At 34.6% G+C, this 20,523-nt stretch overlaps 1 protein-coding gene across 3 annotated transcripts in view; it reads right to left on the reverse strand.

Moving 5' to 3' along the window:
* Nucleotides 1-20,523, reverse strand: part of CSGALNACT1 (chondroitin sulfate N-acetylgalactosaminyltransferase 1) — a 193,570-nt gene that overhangs the window by 22,741 nt on the left and 150,306 nt on the right. For all 3 annotated transcript variants that reach the window (XM_072405281.1, XM_072405279.1, XM_072405280.1), the window contains 4 exons: nucleotides 19,784-20,000; nucleotides 12,666-12,767; nucleotides 3,819-3,997; nucleotides 1,953-2,047 (listed from right to left, as the gene is read on the reverse strand). In XM_072405281.1, the coding sequence (XP_072261382.1) occupies nucleotides 1,953-2,047; nucleotides 3,819-3,997; nucleotides 12,666-12,767; nucleotides 19,784-20,000 (593 nt within the window). The remainder of the gene's footprint in view (nucleotides 1-1,952; nucleotides 2,048-3,818; nucleotides 3,998-12,665; nucleotides 12,768-19,783; nucleotides 20,001-20,523) is intronic.

Consider the following 20,523-nt stretch of genomic DNA (forward strand, 5'->3'; position numbering starts at 1 on the left):
TGAAGCCATCTGAATTAGTGTAAAATATAGTACGCATGAATGATAGGATGTCATATCCATTAGCTTCTAGATATTCACTACTTCTTCCAAACCTGAAACTCTCTATGCACATTAAGTAATTAGCATTACATCATTTACCAGACTGGCCCATTATGCATACTACATCACGGCTCTGTACCTAATATATGTCCAGACACATTAGGGGTAATTTACAAAAAGAGCCGGGACCTGTTCCCTTTGCAGCGTAAATGTCCACCGAGTTTAGTAAAAGCTGTGTTTATATCAGTGATTCAATCATGGAAGGGGCATATTTGACGTGCCACAACAGAATCATTTTAAACTTAGAGCATTATTGAAAGGCTACATATCTGTACCATGTAATAACAATGTACCCTTAACATCTGCATGTCTTTTGTTTGGATCCCAGACCACCGTAACCCAAGCAGTGTACCTCCTTTCTATCTTTGATTTAGTTAGACAGCCGAATTAATTCTGAGGTGTTCAGAGATATACTGTCTGCTCAAATCCAGCTAAATGCAGTCACATTGATTGGGAGGTGTTTCATAATACAGATGGACAATGACCGAAAACATACAGCCAAAGCAACCCAGGAGTTTATTATAGCAAAGAAGTGTAATATTCATGAATGGCCAAGTCAGTCCCCTGATCTGAACCCAATTGAACATGCATTTCACTTGTTGAAGACTAAACTTCGGGCAGAAAGGCCCACAAACAAACAGCAACTGAAAGCCGCTGCAGTAAAGGCCTGGCAGAGCATTAAAAAGGAGGAAACCCAGCATCTGGTGATGTCCATGAGTTCAAGACTACAGGCTTTGCCAGAAAAGGGGTTTCATCCAAGTATTAGAAATGAACATTTTATTTTCAGCTTTTTAATTTGTCCAATTACTTTTAAAAAAAAAAGCTTTAGTTCCTCACATTTTTATGCAATCTTTTTGTCCAACCCACTGAAGTAAAGCTGAAAGTCTGCAGATCAACTGCATCTGAGTTGTTTCATTTAAAATTAATTGTGGTAATGTACAGAACCAAAATTAGAAAAAAGTTGTCCCTGTCCAAATATTTATGGACCTAACTGTATATACAATTATATGTTATTATATCATTACGCAAGTTTCTTTTTTAACATCTTGATTATAAAAACTATTATGCTCAGACTAAGAATTTATAAAACTTTCCCAGGTGGTAAAAAAGCTAAACAATAAATTCTGATTCAAAACCTGTTTGAAACTGGTCCACATAATGATACCATATACATTATATATAGTTATCCCTTTATTTAATTAAACCTTCTGCTCAATGGTAGGACTTTGCAAATGTCAGAGATGTTCCTGTTCTTCCAGAAAAATACTTATTTCTTACAATGTCAAATGGCACATTTTAAACTACATTTCCCTGTTTTATCATCAAATAACTTGTATTACTGCAGGAAATAAACAGATCATGTTATATTTCATAGTGGTACTGCGGTATTAGGCCTGAAAAACATTAAATCTCTCTAGCCCTGCAGTTGATTTATAAGAGCAATTGATATTGATGCATTTTACTGCATGTAGGTTGAAATTTTAAAAATCTATTTATTTATGTATTTGGATCATTAGTTAGGCCCAAACAGGATTATGTGCTGCTATGTCTGCTGCAATAAAATAACCTTGATGTTCATAGCTAAAAATAATGTGGGCCATTCCCTTGGTAAGATATCAGTCATTGCAGAGGGCGGATGATGTTGCTGTTGGACCCCAGCCTAAGCTAAAGTCACACTCTACTACCTTCTGGAAAAGACGTTATGCCTTTTATAAATATCAGTGCTCAGCACATACATTTCAAACGCCTTGTTGTTTGACTTGGCCCACACTGGTACACAAGACACGTCCAGCATGAGAAAAAAGGACATATAGGGTACATTGATGACCTTAGGTTGTCTACAAATCACTTACCAACTGCTGGTCAATGGAGGGAATTGCATCATGATGTCCATAAATTATAGCTGGGTTGTACTGACTGAAAAGGACTGGATAGAAAACTCTTTTTCCTACAGAGAAGAGGAAAAATTGCGGTTAAGATCAGTGTGTGTATGTCTTTTTTTTAGGCAATGAAACCATGGTCTCGAGCTAAAAACGGGAAAGCAGAGCTGCAGTTCTGCTAGCCAGACCTAATTTGTTAAAGGAACACACTTGGCTGAGGCTAAATGTGTCTCAAGAAGGAGGTGATCAGCTTCTTGTTTTTTGAATAGGGGTACAAAACATATAAATAAAATATAAATAGGGGTAGTGGTAGGGGTAGTTTTAATAAAGGAATATCAGCAGTTCACATAGCAAAATGAATGACCCCCTTGCAAGCTATATTTCATTTAGCTTAGTAAATTAGATGAAGCTTTGCTGATTTAAGTATTCCACCATCATGTACAAGGAAAAATTATTTTTTTAGATTTCCTTGTCTGTGATTAGGTATTCTTTGAAAATTGAGCTACCAGACATTCACCAACCTAGGTCAAGTATCCCTTGCAAGTTCATAATTAAGCTTGTTAGGTGAACAGCCCAAATTCTCCTCGTTTAGGAGGTCATTATGTTACTGCCATGGTGGCCTGCAAACTTTCAAAAAGTCATGCTGCCAAAAATGTTTAAAGTCACAGTGCCCACTATGTTTAAAGTCATGGTGCCTAATATTCTTGTTTTGTAATCATAGTGTCCTATGCTAGGTCTTCCACCTCTTGGGCACCTGTAGGCACTTTGTAACACATCTAAGTTTTTGCACTGGCACTGAAATAATTCACAGTACTGTCAGGTGGAATGGCCTCAAAAGGTAGAGTCCTGACCATATTGGGGAATGGAGAAGAAGAGATCACAAAAGTGACAGCTGCAAGGGGGTTACATTTTTTTTTGTCACTGCACTAACCACCAATGAAAGGGTAAAGGTGGGGATGACAGTTAAAAAAACAATGCAGGAGGTTATTATCGTGGTTACCAGCACCCTTGCTGGGGTTTTTTTATCTTGCCCACTAGAGCCAGATCTGGGGGGTATTATTGTTAGGGACATTTTAAAGGTAATAGGCATTTGACATTTTTGCAGAATTGTATCATTAGTACACTTATCTGTAAAGTTATCAACCCTCTTAAGAGTTGCCAGGTACAGATCAAAACAAAATGTTTATTTTTTGTCTGCTATTCAGCTCAGAGAGGAACAAGCAAGTTCTAGGAGGAGAGATTGACATCAGAGATTGCCAGCTCTGCAGGGACCCTGAGTCTGACCTAGATGATACTGGAAGGGGATGTAAGAGCAGGGAAGCAAGACAGCAGGACTGGCTTACTGTAGAAAGTGATGCATATAGCACTAGCTCTTTATTTATTACTCTAGAAGCAAGGCTGCAGCATAGGCACAGTAGGGAAACAGTTCTTAAGAACAGAGGCTGGCTGTGAGAATCACCCCTAGCTGCTAGCCTTAAATTACCCTTGTGAGAGCTGACATGAATCAATTAACAGTTAATGATTTAAAAAAAAAAAAAACACAGATCTATCTTAAAAAAAATCATGTCTCTCTAACGCCTCCAAATTCATTATATTTATTACCTTTTTTTCTAAGAATTTTGCTCAGGCTTAAGTGCTATTTAGGGCTCTGCTCACTATTCAGGAGGCATAGATTAAAAATTAATTCACTTGTATCCTCTTTTCTTTTGGGAGCAGGACTGCATGCATTCCAATTGTCCTTAAAGCAAAATGTAATTGCAAAAATTATTAATGTTATGCTGAGTATAAATAGTCATATGGTCATACTAGATAATCCTATCACAGCTGCACAGATCATACCTGGCTGTGTGTTTATTCTGCATGTGTTCAGGAACTCTGCATTGAAGTAGATATCCACATCACAAAAAAACAGAAGGACATTGTTTCCTTTCCAAGCGCGAGCTCCTACATCTAATCCTTTGCCACGGGAGAATTCTTCATTTAGCTGAATAAACGTGAAGTTCTTGAAGTTTGCTGCCCTGCAAATAAATAGAAAAATATATACAGCAGAATGAAAAAAATTGTATCACATAACCTACTATAAAATTCAGACTGAAGAGCTTATGTCAGTGCATCTGGTGTCTAGCTACATGACAAACAAGAATAATTTGTGATGCGGTTGTTTCAGCACTCAGTAATACAATCCATTAAAATTAGTATTATCTTCACACTAATAAAAGTTTTTGGAAAATCTTAATTTCAAATAGAAATGGATTTATTACCGTTATTATACATTTCAGAAGGAATCTGAGCTGATAATACTAATAAAAAAATATATTCAAAGAGCAATTTAACGCTTTTTAGATTTTCTCACACTGTTTCTGTCTGAAAATATCTGTCCTTCCCAAAGTATAATGGGGCTTTGTGGGTGTTTAAGTGAATCCTTCAATATCCCAATAGCTGCTCAGTCCCTAAAATGATGGGAAATATGCCGTTTAAAAAAACTCAAAATCTCAATTATTTACTACCAGGAGTGCTGGTTACCTGTATGCATGTCAATCGCAGGCAACAAAATCCCACTGACTTATTTAGCAGAACACATGGCAGTTCAGAGGCTGCATTTGGCATGCTTTGATTTGGCTGCATTTCTGTAGACCTTAAGGTGCATGTAAACGCAGGGAAAACAGATCAAACACAGCCTTTATAAATCAAATGATACATTATTAATTTAAAAGCATTCAAATAGGACATTGTGTTTGACTTCAATGTCCATCAACTACCCTAACCCTTACTTTACCCCTTACCTCACCAAACACCTAAAAGTCAATTTTTAAATTGAGCCGAAAGCACTTAACCTTCCTTATAACACAAATCCTCACTGCTCTAATACTAAACTAAAACTAATATATGTGTAAAATATGAACACCATGTGGTAACACTGACTTATCACTATATTCTGTGGTTGGTAAATGTCAGTGTATAATATGTTCATAGTTTCCCAAAGAAAACTTTTATGAAACCTCAGAGGTTAAGCAGAAGAAATAGCCATTGTACTATTGCTGTTTGTTGCATTTCATTGTTCACAGAAGCCCTTTGTGTTTTATTTCTCCAATAAGGACATTAAAATATTGTCCGGAACATTACAAACCGCAGGGCATTTAGGAGATTACAGAACATGTTTAAGAACAAAACTTACAAAAAGCCCAAACTTTTTTTCTTAGATAAATCTTTGAAAAAATCACCTAAAATGTTTTTATTGGACAGTTATCACCAGAGCATTTGTCCTTGTGATGTTTTGCTTTTACATGGACTTCAAGGTAAAATTTGATTATATCATTCTAATAAACAATATTTCAAGAAAAAAGAGCCTTTTGGTGTCAAAACAAAAGAGATCTATAGAAATTCAAATGGTACTTTTCAATATTAAAAATACATATTTTATTAGCTTTTTTATGATTGTATAGGACAGAAAATGTAACTGTTTCTGATCTTATTTCATTTTTTGAATGCATTAAAAGCTAAGTTTTTTTTCTTTTTCTTTTTCTGGTTTCTGTAAAATTGAAATATAAATCATTTCAAAATTAAAATTCATTTATCATAGTGACACAAAACCGTCACAAGAAGAATGAATTCCAAGACTCGACAGACACAGAATTTCAGAATTACATATGGAATTGACATGACATACAGTGGCACTGAAATACAGAACACCTAATTGATGGCCGATACAAAACACAGCAATGAATAATAAATCCAATATGTGAAAACTGTTTGTGGGTTATGGAATCTGCATTTTCAAACATTACCACAATTTTCAATGCACAATATACTGGTTGTTACTTACAAGCTAGTGAATTTAAACCTTTCAATTACGGTTGCTCAGGGGTTAGCACTCCAACCTTTGGAGCACTAGGTCCCAGGTTCCAATCCCAGCCAGGACACTATCTGCATGGAGTTTGCAGGTTCTCCCCATGTCTGCATGGGTGACCACCGGGTACTCTGGTTTCCTCCCACATCCCAAAAACATGCAGTTAGGTTAATTGGCTTCCCCCCAAAATTGACCTTAGACTACATTAATGACATATGACTGTAGTACGGACATTAGATTGTGACTTTCTTTGAGGGACAGTTAGTGACATGACTATGGACTTTGTACAGCACTGCGTAATATGATGGCACTGTATAATAAAATTAATATTAGGCTCAGATTTTCATTAAAAGAACTTTGTAGAACAAACTGCAATGATGAAGAAATCAGATTTTAGCTTTCAGTAGGTAAGTATAGCAAGAATAGAGATGATTTCTGATTATTTTATATGAGTTGGAAAGCTATGTGCTACCTTAACAAATAAAAGCTTGAAAAATATATCTTAAATCAGTTTGTAAAATGTCACCAACACTAGAGAGCACAAGTGGTAATAGACAGAGATGCATTACTGGACAATTTATCTCCTTGTAAACCACGGCCTGCAGCAAACCAATTGTTATGGTGTGTGCCAGGACAAAATTAATGGCATTAGTCTTCCCCCAACACCTGCAGGAAAGAAAATGTGCCACTACTTGTATTTTATATACTTCAAAGTCAGGGACTGAAACATCAAAGGATGAAAGCCAAGCAAGCATTAAAACAGATTATTCTACCCACAAAGAGGAAGTAGTGGATAGCGCATTATTTAATTTAAAAACATGCAAATGTTTTTTATTAAAGTGAATCTGTAAAAGCAGAAAAACAGAAAATGCTAACTTTTTAAATGATTTTCTTAAACCTGACCTTGGTCGCACACTTGGAACAGCTATGCAGGATAGGAAACCAGAATTTCACAACTATACTAGCTGCATGCTTGTTTCAGGTAGGGGCCGACATATTTTTAACAAGTCAGAATATTTGCATAATAAAAAGTTTTCATATCAAATTTAGCCAAATTGACAAAATGCCTTGGAGTCAATGGAGAAGACGAAAAAAAGGAAAAAGGAAGTTCTTGGTAGCACAATAGGCTTTACATTTCTCCTGGAGCATCTTTTACCTATTCCAAACTTGTCCTTCTGCCAACAACAGATGCACATTAGTTAGCATTTTTTTTACATCGAAAGCGGTGAAAAAAGTATTGATCAAATACATGAGAGGAAACTTTTGTGTATGTATGCAAACACAAAATCCAATTTTCTGTGATTTGTCATCATGTTCCATTGTTTTTTTTTTTTTCAGCAACTATTTTTTTTTGTGAATCTGCATTTTACTTGGAAAACCTGACAGTGAAAGCATTTTTGTTGCAGGCTTGACAACATTAAAACTACTGCCTTGTAATTAGAAGCAATGTGGTCAGCCTGTCAAGGGTGCTCCTTCAGTTAGGTTAATCAGATTCCATTTCCAATGAAGGACAACTACAGCTGACAACCATTCTGACATATATGCAGCTGTACACAGTGGGGCTTATCCCAAACATAATAGTTCAAATGCACCTAAAAAAAAAAAAAATAATAGTCTTGAAAAAAAGAGTAGACCCTGTTAAAATCCAAACTCTACTGGAACATGTAAATTCGCAAATTCAGGAGTTTCGATTTTGATTAAATTTCTCCAAAGTTGTTTATTCTGCAGGTCAAGTGATCATATCTAGTTCCCACAATTCCAGAAAAAACAAAGTAATTATATTTTGACTGTTATCAGATAGCTACTGTGAAATAGAATAAAATGGGAGCCTTACACATTTATAATGTTCTGCAAAGGATATTAGATTAAGATTTGGAATAGGAATGTTTATATACAGATGAAAACAATGCAGCGGTACTATCAATAAGCCACTAGGTGACACCATACTGCACTGGAGTAGTTGCTTCCTTATCAAGAGATGCTTGGCAGCTTAGTACATGCAATAAGGAACACATTCATTATAGAGATAATATTTATATGGCTGCAAATGTGTTTCTTGACTAAGTACAGCAATAATTCACTTGTGACAAAACAAACAGTTGCCATAAATATATCTAATAAATAAAAGCAATTAAAAAAAGGTTTATAATTTATTAAGATTAGAATGCAGAAGCAGATTACTTTTATGTGTTAGGAGAATATTATATGTTTTAAAAAAAAATCAGTCACAGAGCTTGTTCTTCAATGTTACTTAGTTATTCTAACTGCACCGAGTTGTTTTTTTTTTAAATTGCAATCATCTCTCATTCAAATGTCCAATTCAAAAATATTACACATGTAAATAGTATATAACGAAATGTTATCTCCTGCATTGATATTTTATCTCCATCTCAAATGATACCAATTTCCTTTCTTTGTAAACACCTGCTATTCCCATGCAAATTACAACCAGTAAAAACCTAGTGAAATTTTAGTAAGTAATAACCTTTGTGATAATTTTTGGAATTACTTTTTACAATTTTATGGTAAAAATAACATAAAAACTTTGCTTGCAATATTTGTACTAAAAATGCAAAGTGATTACTTTTTTTGAATTAGCCAGGTAAATTTGTTTTTTTAGAGAAATGGAGTACACAGAATCAATCTTATACTTATAAATAAGGGCCAACATTAAGAAAGGGAATATTGAAGTGCATGGTCAGTGCAATGCAGTGTTACACAAATACATAGCAATAAACTGTTTAGTTGTATTATTTATCTTGCTGATCAGCATTTATCTTACAAATCCCTTTCATTATTTCCCTTTTCTGCTGCTGTGAACATAGGCCAACTACTTCATGGCCACATGGGGAACAGTTCTATGCATAACATAGCATATTATGTAAATATCCATTTACATACAAGTACTCCGCTTTTATAGGCTAACATGAGCACACCATTTATATGCCAGAGTACTGTTACCTCTTACATCATTTAGTTACAATAAAATAAAATCACAGCTATTTTATAGGAGTAAAATGCCACACAAAGACTTACAGTATCACCAAACGTTGGAAAAAACAACAGCAGAAGAATAAGCATTAGGTTAGAAATGCAAATGTATAAGAGAGTAATACTCAACAGCACTGCTGTCCAAATGTTATCATATATATAAAAAGGTGCTACTGAACAATTGAGGATGTGGAATGCTGAGGATAAAACTGCAATATAACAAATATAAATATTTTATTAACACAAAAGTATTAGCATATGCTTCAAAGGGTTTACCATAACGTCCCCTGCATTATTTAGTATTAACTGAATGTGAACTTTGTCCAAATGGGGGAAAAAAGAATTTCTTTATCCTCTTGGACAATTAATACAGCTGGGCTGCCACATTGTTTTCTGATAGAAAAATACCTTACTTTGATATGTCAAGTTTAAGGAACACCATGTCTTTGTTAAATAATGTTTTAATAACACATCACTGTGGTACTTTTTCAAGAATGCAGTGCATTAGGCAGAAATAACCAGGGATTTCAGTATTCAGACTATTTTTACTGTTCTGCTTTATTAAAGGGAATTCATCATCAAAATAAATAAATAAATAAATAAATATATATATATATATATATATATATATAATATGATTTAATCAGGTATGATTTGTTGCATACAAGTAATGTGTATTCTCATTGTCAGCAACTTAAGTTTGATTTTTCCAGGCTGTCCTTATCTGCTTTGATGAAAAAAGATCCTGTTGTTTACAGTTTCTGTAATCACCTGCAATTAGTGAGGTTGACTTACCAAAATAATAGATATTGTTCTGCTACAGCTGAAGATTAGGGACTTAAACTGGGTACACACGTCCAATGGTTCTGGGCCAATATCGTTCGAGAATCTGGCGTGTGTACAACGCTGGTCGTCCATCGTCCGAACGACCGTCCTGGCAGATCTGCGGACGACGAACGATCCTAATGAAAGGGAAGGGGGAGAGCGTGCAGCAGGGTGCCACTCCATTGCTCTACCCCTCCAGTCTGCATAGAGCAGAACGATGCTGTATGTACAGCCCTCATTCCTGCATCTTGCAGTCCTTTGATGTTGGAAAGGATCGTGAAAGATTTTTTCCAACGACAATATTTGCACGTGTGTATGCAGCTTTAGTCAATTGAAGGAAAGTTGTTTTCGTTTTTCAGAATGCACTTTTCAAATGATTCAAAGCAATAACAATATTAATATTACCAAACATAATTATTTGTTAAAAACACATGTAATCTACAAAAATTGCCTTCTTTTTTGGCCAAATTCAGTCTGTTAAAATACTACTGAAAGCCTCTAGTCATACCTATTTGATAAGTTCAAAAGAATGCATGTTGATCTTGCCATACATTTAATAGGCTGGACACTTTTTCAGCTCTCTTCCCATACTGACTGTTATCAATCACATTGTTCTCCAAGGACTACAGAACCAATTCAATGTTATGGGCTATTAATAGGAGAGCAATGGGGTTGTCCTGATTCAGGAGGGTGTGTGTTATGCAAGAACCAGAAGTGTGCTGCTGGTAATTTTACATTTTCATTTATAATTATTGGTGTATTTACCCAATGTTGATCTCCATCCGACCTGCTTCAACCATGCTTTACTGTTCTATAGACTTGTATAGAAATACAAAATACACTTACTTTTAAGGAAACCTGTACTGTTGAATTATTGAGGTTGCAAACTGCTGACTGCTCACATTGATCCTGACACTTCTGTAATTTTTAAATCACTCTGACCTTCCAGATCTGCATGCTTATTCTGGCTGAGTAACTCAAAAAATACTGAAACCAGAGACAGCCAGGCTGAGGTTTTTTTTTTAGGTCACCAATGGCAGAATCTCTATTTTTCTCAGTAAAAGCTTTTCCTAAATGAATAACTGCTCAGAGTTTACGTAATACAGAGTTCAGTTATTCACATGTCAGAAATATTTATTACGTGTTATATTCTTTACTAGTTGCCCATCCTAAACCACAGATAGGTAATGAAAACATTGAGACTCCAATGACAGGGTGTATAAATTTGCAGACAGGAGATGACTCTAAAAGACCGTGGTCAGCTGAACATGACACAGAGGAAAAGGAAAGTGTCTGCTGATTGGACTGAAGGGACTCCAAACATGATTTATGTAAGAAGGCACATTAGATTTTGTTTAATGGCTGTGTGTCCTTGTTCGTGATTTGTAGTTAAAATGATTGTTCTTTATTCTCAACATTTTAAACACAACATGAATCTCTGGCCCGGTAATAAGATGAAACAATAATAATGAATAGAAAACAACAGTCATTAATAATGTTACAGAAGAAAAAAAAAGAACACATATATTCAATGTCTTCTATTTTCAATGTGCTGAACAGTATCTAATATAGCATATTCAGTTTTATGCGTCTGTATGACACTGCTATAGGCTATGCATATATAAATACTCATTAGAATTAATGTGTACAGTGTGTATAGCATGCATCGGTAGCCTGAGATGCATACTTTGTTATGGTGGTAACGGGTAATGATATACATGGCTATATTGCTTCTCTTGACATGAGTAGTAAACCCCCGTTTTCTTGAATTTGTGATAGAAGTATTGGCAAGCAGGGGTGCAATTCTGAACCTAACAGTTTTTTAAATATATTTATTTCTAACCAAGCTTACTATATACTGTATTGTTTTACTAATTGCACTGCAAAGTCTATCCCTAAATATGCTGGCTTTAATGTTACCCAGCATTAAATTACCCAACTGTATATCCGGAGCATAAGCAAGTAATCTTGCCTTTGTTGTGTTATTAAACAGCCTATTGGCACCGGCAGGGATCCACGAAACATTAACATCAGTTAAAGTTTCCCATTAGTGACAAACATACCAAAATGCTATTATACCGGTTTACTGGTGTTTCCCAACTAGGGTTCCTCCTGAGGTTAAGCGATGAGCAGTTTGTGTCTCAGGTCGCTTTAGGTGGCAACAATTATTTTTTTGGCTATTTGTAAGGGTGACATTCTTCCCACTAACCAGACATGTAGGCATTTTTCCTACTGACCATCATGCTAATGTACTGTGAGTTGTAGATGCAGTAATTATAGAAGAGGTTCCCTGAAGATCTGAAAGTTATTTCAAGGATTACCTCATGTGAAAAAAGCGAGTAACACTGCTTTAGATAAAGTTACAAGAAGATTGCATCTGGTAAAAATAAAAGCAATTGAACACATAGGGTTTACATGATCTACTGTTAAAAGGCTTATTGCATTAGCAGTTTAGGTTAACAACAATTGCAACTTTATCCTCCAGTTTGCTCAAGCAGCGTTGTCTTGTGAAGTGAAGATTTGACACATAATAATTGTGGAATTACAAAAGTGTTAGGGTGGAGACATATATAAATATAGAAGGACTCAAATGTTACCTCTTATCAAAATAATGATACAGGGATAGCTCTATAGGAGTAATAATTCACCATTTTGTTTCTAGGATAGGTAAGATCTTTTTATTACGTATTTATCCTAGCAAGACTGCTGGAACAGATCAAAAAGCAACAGATCAACTAAGGATTGACAGATGAAACACTTTTTGTCTAAATAAAAAACAATTTCACCTTTTTTTGCCTGTTTAACTGTTTTTTCAAATTAAACCCTAAGTCTCCAGAAAATGCTGAAAACAAATAATCCATTGCTGCCTATATGCAGCAAACTAGAAAATCAATTCCAATTTTTGTTATGTCAGCAAATAAAAACTATTGCTACAATAATACTTTGGTATTAAAAAATAGTAAAAGTGTATTTGTGTTAAATTGTTCATGTCTATGAAAGAGAAGATATTGTACCATACTTACTTAGATGTGTTTTCCAATATAGCTTTCACCTCTTGTGCCTGTTCCTTCCCAAAGTACACGACTGTGAGATGGACTCGTTTGTCCTGGTTAATGCACACTTCTCTGTAAGAAAAAACACACATCATGTCATGACAACACTTATTAAAGAAAGTAAAGCATATATGGCATTTGTGGTTTGCGGTTCATGTATTTAAAATATTGTCATACTATCATACAACAGCTTGTGTAAAAAAAAATGTTTCCATATACAATGATAATAGCAAAGTTCACCAGTTCACCAGAATACCCTGATAACAAAATTAAGGCCCCATCTGCGTTCACTTTTCAAAATGACACAGAAATACAATAGGTTGTTATTAATAGAAAATCTGCTATAGGTGAAAACATAATACACACTAAAAGTATGGCAGCTATTTGTTTCTAGATTTCCGATAATACAAAATCCTGCATATGTCACCTTGTATTATCACAAATGTTTACAGCAGCATCTAAAAAGCAATGTACAGCAGTTGACTGATACTGAAAGACATTTCACCTGATATCCTGTACTAGACTTACATTTACAACAGCTGATTAGAGTGTTATCAGCTTAATTTTACCGCTTCCTATGATTAATTAGCAATCATATGATATTATAATCAATATTCAGATAACAGGGCTCTCATTGAAAACATATTGTATTTATTCTAATTCATATGATACTGAGTGTTAAGATTTAAAATTCAGAAGTGGTAAAATAAATTCTGTTACTGAACATGTCAGTAGGGATTTACTAAAGGAACATTCTCCCTTCCAGCTGGTAAAATATAAATGATGAACAAAGGAATGTTTATTTTATTGAATGGGTAATGTCAGGGACCAAAATAACATGCTTGACCTAGGGGCTATTGTTTACCTGAAAGCATGACATTTGTTTTTTGCAATTTACTTCTGATAATATAAAATTAAAAAAAAATCTCATTACCTAAATCCAGCATCAGAAACATTGCAAATGTCATTTATTATGTTTGGTATAATGTTATATTACTTACATTCTGGTACATGTTTTGTATGTTAGAATCATTTTTAGGGGTTGATATACTAAATGAGTAGATAAAGGTCTGTTTACAAAATAAGGCTTCTTTAGAGTTATTGAATTACACTAAGCTGTGCTTACAACACATAAGATGTCAATACATGAATAAAAAAGACAAAATGTTTCTGTGCACATAAGTGGATAGTTAATATAACCACAGATTATTTTTATTAATATTACTATTATTATTATTATTATTAAACAGGATTTTATGCAGCGCTGTACATTAAATAGGAGTTACAAATGACAGACAGATACAGACAGTGACACAGGAGGATTAGAGGACTCCCGAAGAGCTTACAATCTAGAAGGTTCACTTTCTTCACTAGGATAGTAACTGTTCTCAGGAACTACTCACAATTTTTAAAGAAGCATGAATCTTTTTTACACCTATTTGCATTTGACGGAAAGATTTTAACAGCTACCTTTTTAACACAGAAAAAAAGAATAAAACCAACTTGTTCTATTCAAGGCTAACCCTTGAAGATACTTCCAGGTATGGAAGAACATGTGATTTACTCCATATGGCAGCAATGAGCCAATCAGCTCGACAACGCTATTGTCCAGTGTAAGTCATGACTGCAGTCCCCTCTATAGTACAAAAGAGTGTAGGAAAAGTGCCAGAAATCCTTCTCTCTGAACTTCTTCCAGGTCAGTGACACACAAACCACTAAACTGTTAGCATTAACAGTAAAGCATTATTCTAAAAAGGAAGGCCTGGGAAATAAACACTTAATATACTATTAAACATGGAAAGTTTTTGTCAGCAGAATGGTTTGATACTCAAACTAGGCTATACTCTTGCTTCTTCACTCATTTTTCTGCCTTCCCTAGAATTCTATAATGTTTTGATTTGTATCGCATTGCTTGCAAACAAGTAAAATACAACCCTAATTTGTATGCAGCTGCTTCTTACTTGTTTTTGCTACTTTGCTTTTGTTTATATAAACATTTGAAAGCTTTAAATGATTAAAATAAAGAGTATAAGGAAGACAATTATTGGGGAAGTTTAGGGTAGGTTCATGCTGGCGGTAAGGCTGCAGTTCTGTTAACGCTTCCTCACATCCCTGCACCACTTTCTTCCGGTCACCCAAAGGAAATAAATGGTGACAGCAATAAGTGGTTCAGTACTGCTCGCTATCGACTCTTGTAAAATGTTCAAATGCTGGTTCTTTAAGGATGGTGTATGTGGTTGAGTAGCTGGCAAGGTAGCAGCCAAAAAGCAACATCTTATATTGTATGTTTTAGGGTTGTAAATATTAAAGCTAAAAAAATTGTCATCTTCCGCCTTGTAACTTATCACCTTTCTAGAGTGGATGAAAACATGACCATTGTAGAAAACTTCTTTAACCTAATATCCTTACACAAAGGAGAACTAACACATTACCCAACATACTACATTTTCTATGGTGTAATGGTTTATTTTTATTGGACAGATTAAATATGGGATATGCAGAGCACAACAGTGGCAAGCAATAATAACTCAAAACAATTTGTTTCTTGGCCCATAGTCTGCATTGTGATAAATATCACCAGAGCAATCTGTTTCTTTTTTCTTTTATTTATTCACTGGGCTTACACACATATGTAATCGAGCATTCCTATTATTTATATTAAGACATAAAAGTCAGGAAGATATAATGCCATCACGAATGACCAACACTCTCATGACTTTTGATAATAAAATGTCTTGCTGCTATAGTCAAGAAGCTTCTAACATTTTAATTAAGGCAAAATAATATATCTGAGTTCCCTCAATGTTCTTAGCATATAACTGGTTGTGATTTTGAAGTCATAGATCAAATCTTTGTTTTGCCATCCATATTCTCTACCTCACCTTAATGATAGATTTCCTTCAACTTCAGGTAGAATCCTCACAATGTAAATATGTAGATGGATTTATGAAATACAGTTACTTTACTTGTCATTTACATTCATGGAAATATAGATGTGGTTACTATAAGCCTTTCACACAATTTGTAGATAGAAACTTTTCATGAGATTGTTTACACATAAGATAAGTCAATTCGTTTATCATGATCAGCATTTTCATAATGGTAATATACAGTGTATTATCTATTATGTATTGAGTCCGATTTACATTTAAAATCTTAACTTGATATATCATGAAAAGCAAATGTCTGCTTACTTAGCTCATCTACACACACCTGAAAAACTGAAGTGAATATCCACAAAATGTAAGCGATGTTCAGGATAGTGATTAAAAATGTATAATTTACCAACTCCCAGGAGCAAGCCGTTGCCAATTGACAAAATGTAAAATATTAGTTGTTATGTAGTACAAAGGAATAATTATTATATTAATTAAAATATATTAAATATATTTTGGTATATCTAATAAATCTGTCTTAATATTTGCTTCCTGTAATCTTAGCATGCCACCGACTGGGAGAACAAGAACCAGCACACTGAGCAAAAAAAGGTTTTGCTGTCTCATACAGTAATATCACTCCAATCTCTAATATCCAGTGTCCCCCCCCCCCCCCCCAGCCCCTATTAGCTGGGCGCACCACCAGGCACTTTTCAGTAGCCACCCGGCTGTTTTTGGGTGGTTACTAAAGAGTTGAGTGCAACTGAGAGCAAGTAAGAATGCATGTGTATGTAAGACATATGATAGATATCAATACTATGATTTAGACAGGAGTTCCACTTTAATGAAGTGCCCTACATGTAAATGCTGCAATAAAGCAGTGCTGACATCACCAAGAATGTATTGACTATCACTATTTGCAATAAACTGCACAGATGCAGTGAACTTATTAGTTCTGAAAAGATATAAGACATTATTATAAGAAAAATACTAATATCACATCCATAAAAAAGAGTTTTGGTGGCCAGAACCCTTGGTGCGTATGGCAGACATTTGTTCAGAGGCTGGTTTGAGATGAGATACTGATGTAGTGCTACTAACACAGCTACAACGCTGGAAATAAACCTTTGCTTTGGATACAGAAGAGCAGGTACCGATCTGTATCCATGTTGCCAGGGGCAGATGGCACAGATAAAGAGAGTGAGTATGTGAGTTTTGCATCTTTCAATTGGGATACATTTATCGGGTCTCAGAAACATTATCCTTATCGAGAATGACGGCTTTACAAAAATCACACATTTGTAACAAATCCTAACACTTTTTTCCTTCCCTGTCAGCATAACTGTGCAACTGATCTCTACTTCAAAACGTCTTTATAATTGTCCCATTACAAGGGAGCATCTCTCACTACACTGTTTTCTCTGCAAACATATATCTGTTTTTATGAATACAGTACTGATTGCGTCTCTGTTTCTGTCAGTATGGTAATGATTGTGTCTTTGCAGACTCCATAATAACTAGGTAGAACACAGTAGATTGAAAACTTTCACTGCTTGATTTTTTTTATATAAACAGCATAAATGTTAAAAAATCAGGATATTTTGAAAAGTTGTTATTTATAACAACTTAGGTATATGTTGAATATCTATTTGAATCACCATGTAACAAAGGCTTAAATCCAAAAACAAATCTGTACTAACCAAGATACAAATACACACAAGCTCACATTTTGTATTTCTCCTGGGAGATGTTTTTCCTGGGAAAATCCAAGAAAGGATAACAGAAGTTAATTGCATAGCATTCAGGAAATGTGAAAAGAAATAAACTACAATTAGTTACAAAGTCTAAGGGCCTGATTTATTAAAGCTCTCCAAGGCTGGAGAGACTACACTTTTATCAGTGAAGATGGGTAATCCAGCAAACCTGGAATAGATTTCTTAAGCCATTTGCTATTTGTTACCAAATGGTTTCAATCCTGGACCAGATCCGATCCAGGTTTGCTGGATCACCCAGCTTCACTGATGAAAGTGTATTCTCTCCAGCCTTGGGGAGCTTTAATAAATCAGACCCTAAGAAATACAACTGGGTTTTAAATGTGCATAAACTATGCAGTATGTATGCTAATTTGAAAGCTGAATGTCTTTGACCTGCACAACATTATAGTTAATGAATACAGTCCAGAGTACATTTCTCCTTCATCCACCGTCCTTCAGCTCCTAATATTTAGCTATGATCATCATCAGTAATTATATAGAGGCCTTTATTTTACAAGTCCATTTAGAATGACCTGCCTCGAAGTATCCACAGCTTGATGAGTGTCAACAGAAGGCAAACTGCAGCCAGGGATCAGCAGTAACTGCACACATTTCTGCACCACTGCCTGCTTCTGAGAACGTCTGCTCAGTGCTTCAGCTAAGCTAAAGGTCGCTTTTAAAAGCAGTTAATTAACCCATTTTCTGTACTTTGTAATAAAAAATGGATTTTCTAAAAATATAACTAGGCTTCGTAGCAACTAAAATTAAAGATGAGCTAGTATACATTTCAAAGCTCTTCTAATGGGTAACTTGCTTTACAAAGGTTAATACTGAACTAATACGGTTCACTAACAATAGAGATGGAATTGCTTGGTGCACACAACCACGTAGTCTACTCATTATTATATTTTATTATTTAATAAAATACAGAAATAGTTATTTGTCCAAAATAGATATATTTTCATTACATCTAAAACAAATGTAAACCCTTTGCTTGCTAATATAATTCACAGTTAATAGTAAATACTATATACTAGGATACATGTGGTCTTTAGGAGGGCTTGTGATCACTAGGTACTGGAGAATATTCATCCTGTTCCTAATAATTTAGGTCACAATTTCCACAATGCACATGTATATATGTTTAAAGAATGTGGCAAGGAGGAAATAGTGACAAACTAAATTTACCCTACTGGACTGAAAAAAAATTTTGTAACATTAGATTATAAGTATAATATTTAGATGGGATATATAAGGAAGTGAATATGTAGCATTCATTAGTCATGTATTGAGAATGAAATTGCAAAATCATATTACATATAATGTATATAAAAGATGAATGGAATCCAGTAAGGGAAAGATATTATCACATAATAAAATAATATCACTAATATCTGGGCTATTAAACTATCTATGATAGACCAAAACAGGTATGTGGCAACATCAGTAGTTGTTGCAAGGGTTGATTAATAAGGCAGTGCAAAAAGAAAGATGAAATGAAATATATATAGTAAGCTATAGAAAGCAGATTTCTAATCAATGCAGTCATAGTGTTTTACTTACTATAGATTGCAAATTGTTGCCTTACTGTACAGTTAGTTATGTTCCTGATTTTTGTTTTATATTGCCTGAATATATATATATATATATATATATATATATATTAGCCAAGATGATATGGATAAGGTTTACCAAAATAGTTGGAATGCTCACAAAATGACAGATTCATACTGTTTTGTACCACAGACAACAATTATGATATTTATTACTTCTAGAAACAGATACATTTTCTTATTCCTTCTGTATAATAATATAATAAACAACTAGTTCTGTGATAACAATAACAGGACAGGGTTGATGATTTATATTTGGCTGTTGTCTTCACTGTCAGGTAAACAGAAACAAGGACCCAGAAGAGAGAAGCTGCAAGCATCCTAGAGAGACTTTGGCCTATTCTACTACATGTATACCAACCAACTGTGAATAAACTTTTAACATTCGGGTTCCAAGATGAAAAGTTTTAGATGAGGGGTTTTATCGCTGTATGTGACTCCATTATGGAGATTACCCTGTTCTTTTTTTTACCTGTGACACAAGACAAGAATGAGAGACCAGTGTAGGAAGGGGCAGAAAACAATAAAAACCTGACAAAAAGCCATTATCTGGTGTACATCTAAAATTTAAAATAAAGTTTTGCCTTTGCATACAGATGACCTGCCGCCTTCTGCACTATATTGCTTTGCTTTTTCTATTTTGCTAGTCTTTTATTGGGCATGCATTCAAGAAGTGTTTTATACTTCAAGCTTTCCTGGGACTGAGAAGACACTATTGTATTTTTGTGTATTGATACAGAATTTAGACCACACAAAAATCCATTTGATGCTAACTTTTGATATAATAGACTTATATATGAGTCTGTTATGAAAGATCAGTGAGTCAAAACAAAAAATGTTCTTACCTGAAATTGTGCATGAACTGTTGAAACTTGTCAGCTCTTTTCGACAATGGCACAATGATATTTACAAGGTTGTTGGCCATGTTTAGCTTTTCATTCTTTACTTTCAAAACAGGACCAAATGGTCGAAAGAGAACAAGGCGTTTAAATTCTTGACTTCTCTCGCCTTTAAAAGTCAGTTCATACAATGTACCCTTGTCTCTCTCTGTTCTATAAATGCCTATAAAACAAAACACATAACACCATCAGTCAGTAACTACATGTAGTATAATTTACCTTATCCAAATATTATTATCCAATTGCATTGGGTCTTTTTACCTTTCAAGAATAAACTAGCAAATTTAGCAAGATTAGGACATAAGTAGTTTTTCACATATAACGTGTTTGCAATGGGCATTATGTCCAATTTAACATGTATAAAGTTTGTGTCTATTAAACAACAACAACTTTGAACTACATATTTTTTCAGCAGTGTAAATGAAATCACAATGCATAACATACTCCTGTTTAAAGAGGGATATCCTCCTAAGTATAACTGGATGTGAAGCCCACAAAGAATTATTGTGCTGACTTGAGCATGCCATACTTTCAATAGTTCACATATCATAATGAGTTTCCTTTGTAATCCTTTATTCATACAACAGGAAACACAGCAGCAAAAGAGTTCAATCATGACAGATGGCATTTTACTGGAAATGTAATCAGTAAGTTCTCAAAGCATATACCGCATACTAAAATAGAAA

Source organism: Pyxicephalus adspersus, chromosome 3 (assembly GCF_032062135.1).
Source record: "Pyxicephalus adspersus chromosome 3, UCB_Pads_2.0, whole genome shotgun sequence".
NCBI classification, from domain to species: domain Eukaryota; kingdom Metazoa; phylum Chordata; class Amphibia; order Anura; family Pyxicephalidae; genus Pyxicephalus; species Pyxicephalus adspersus.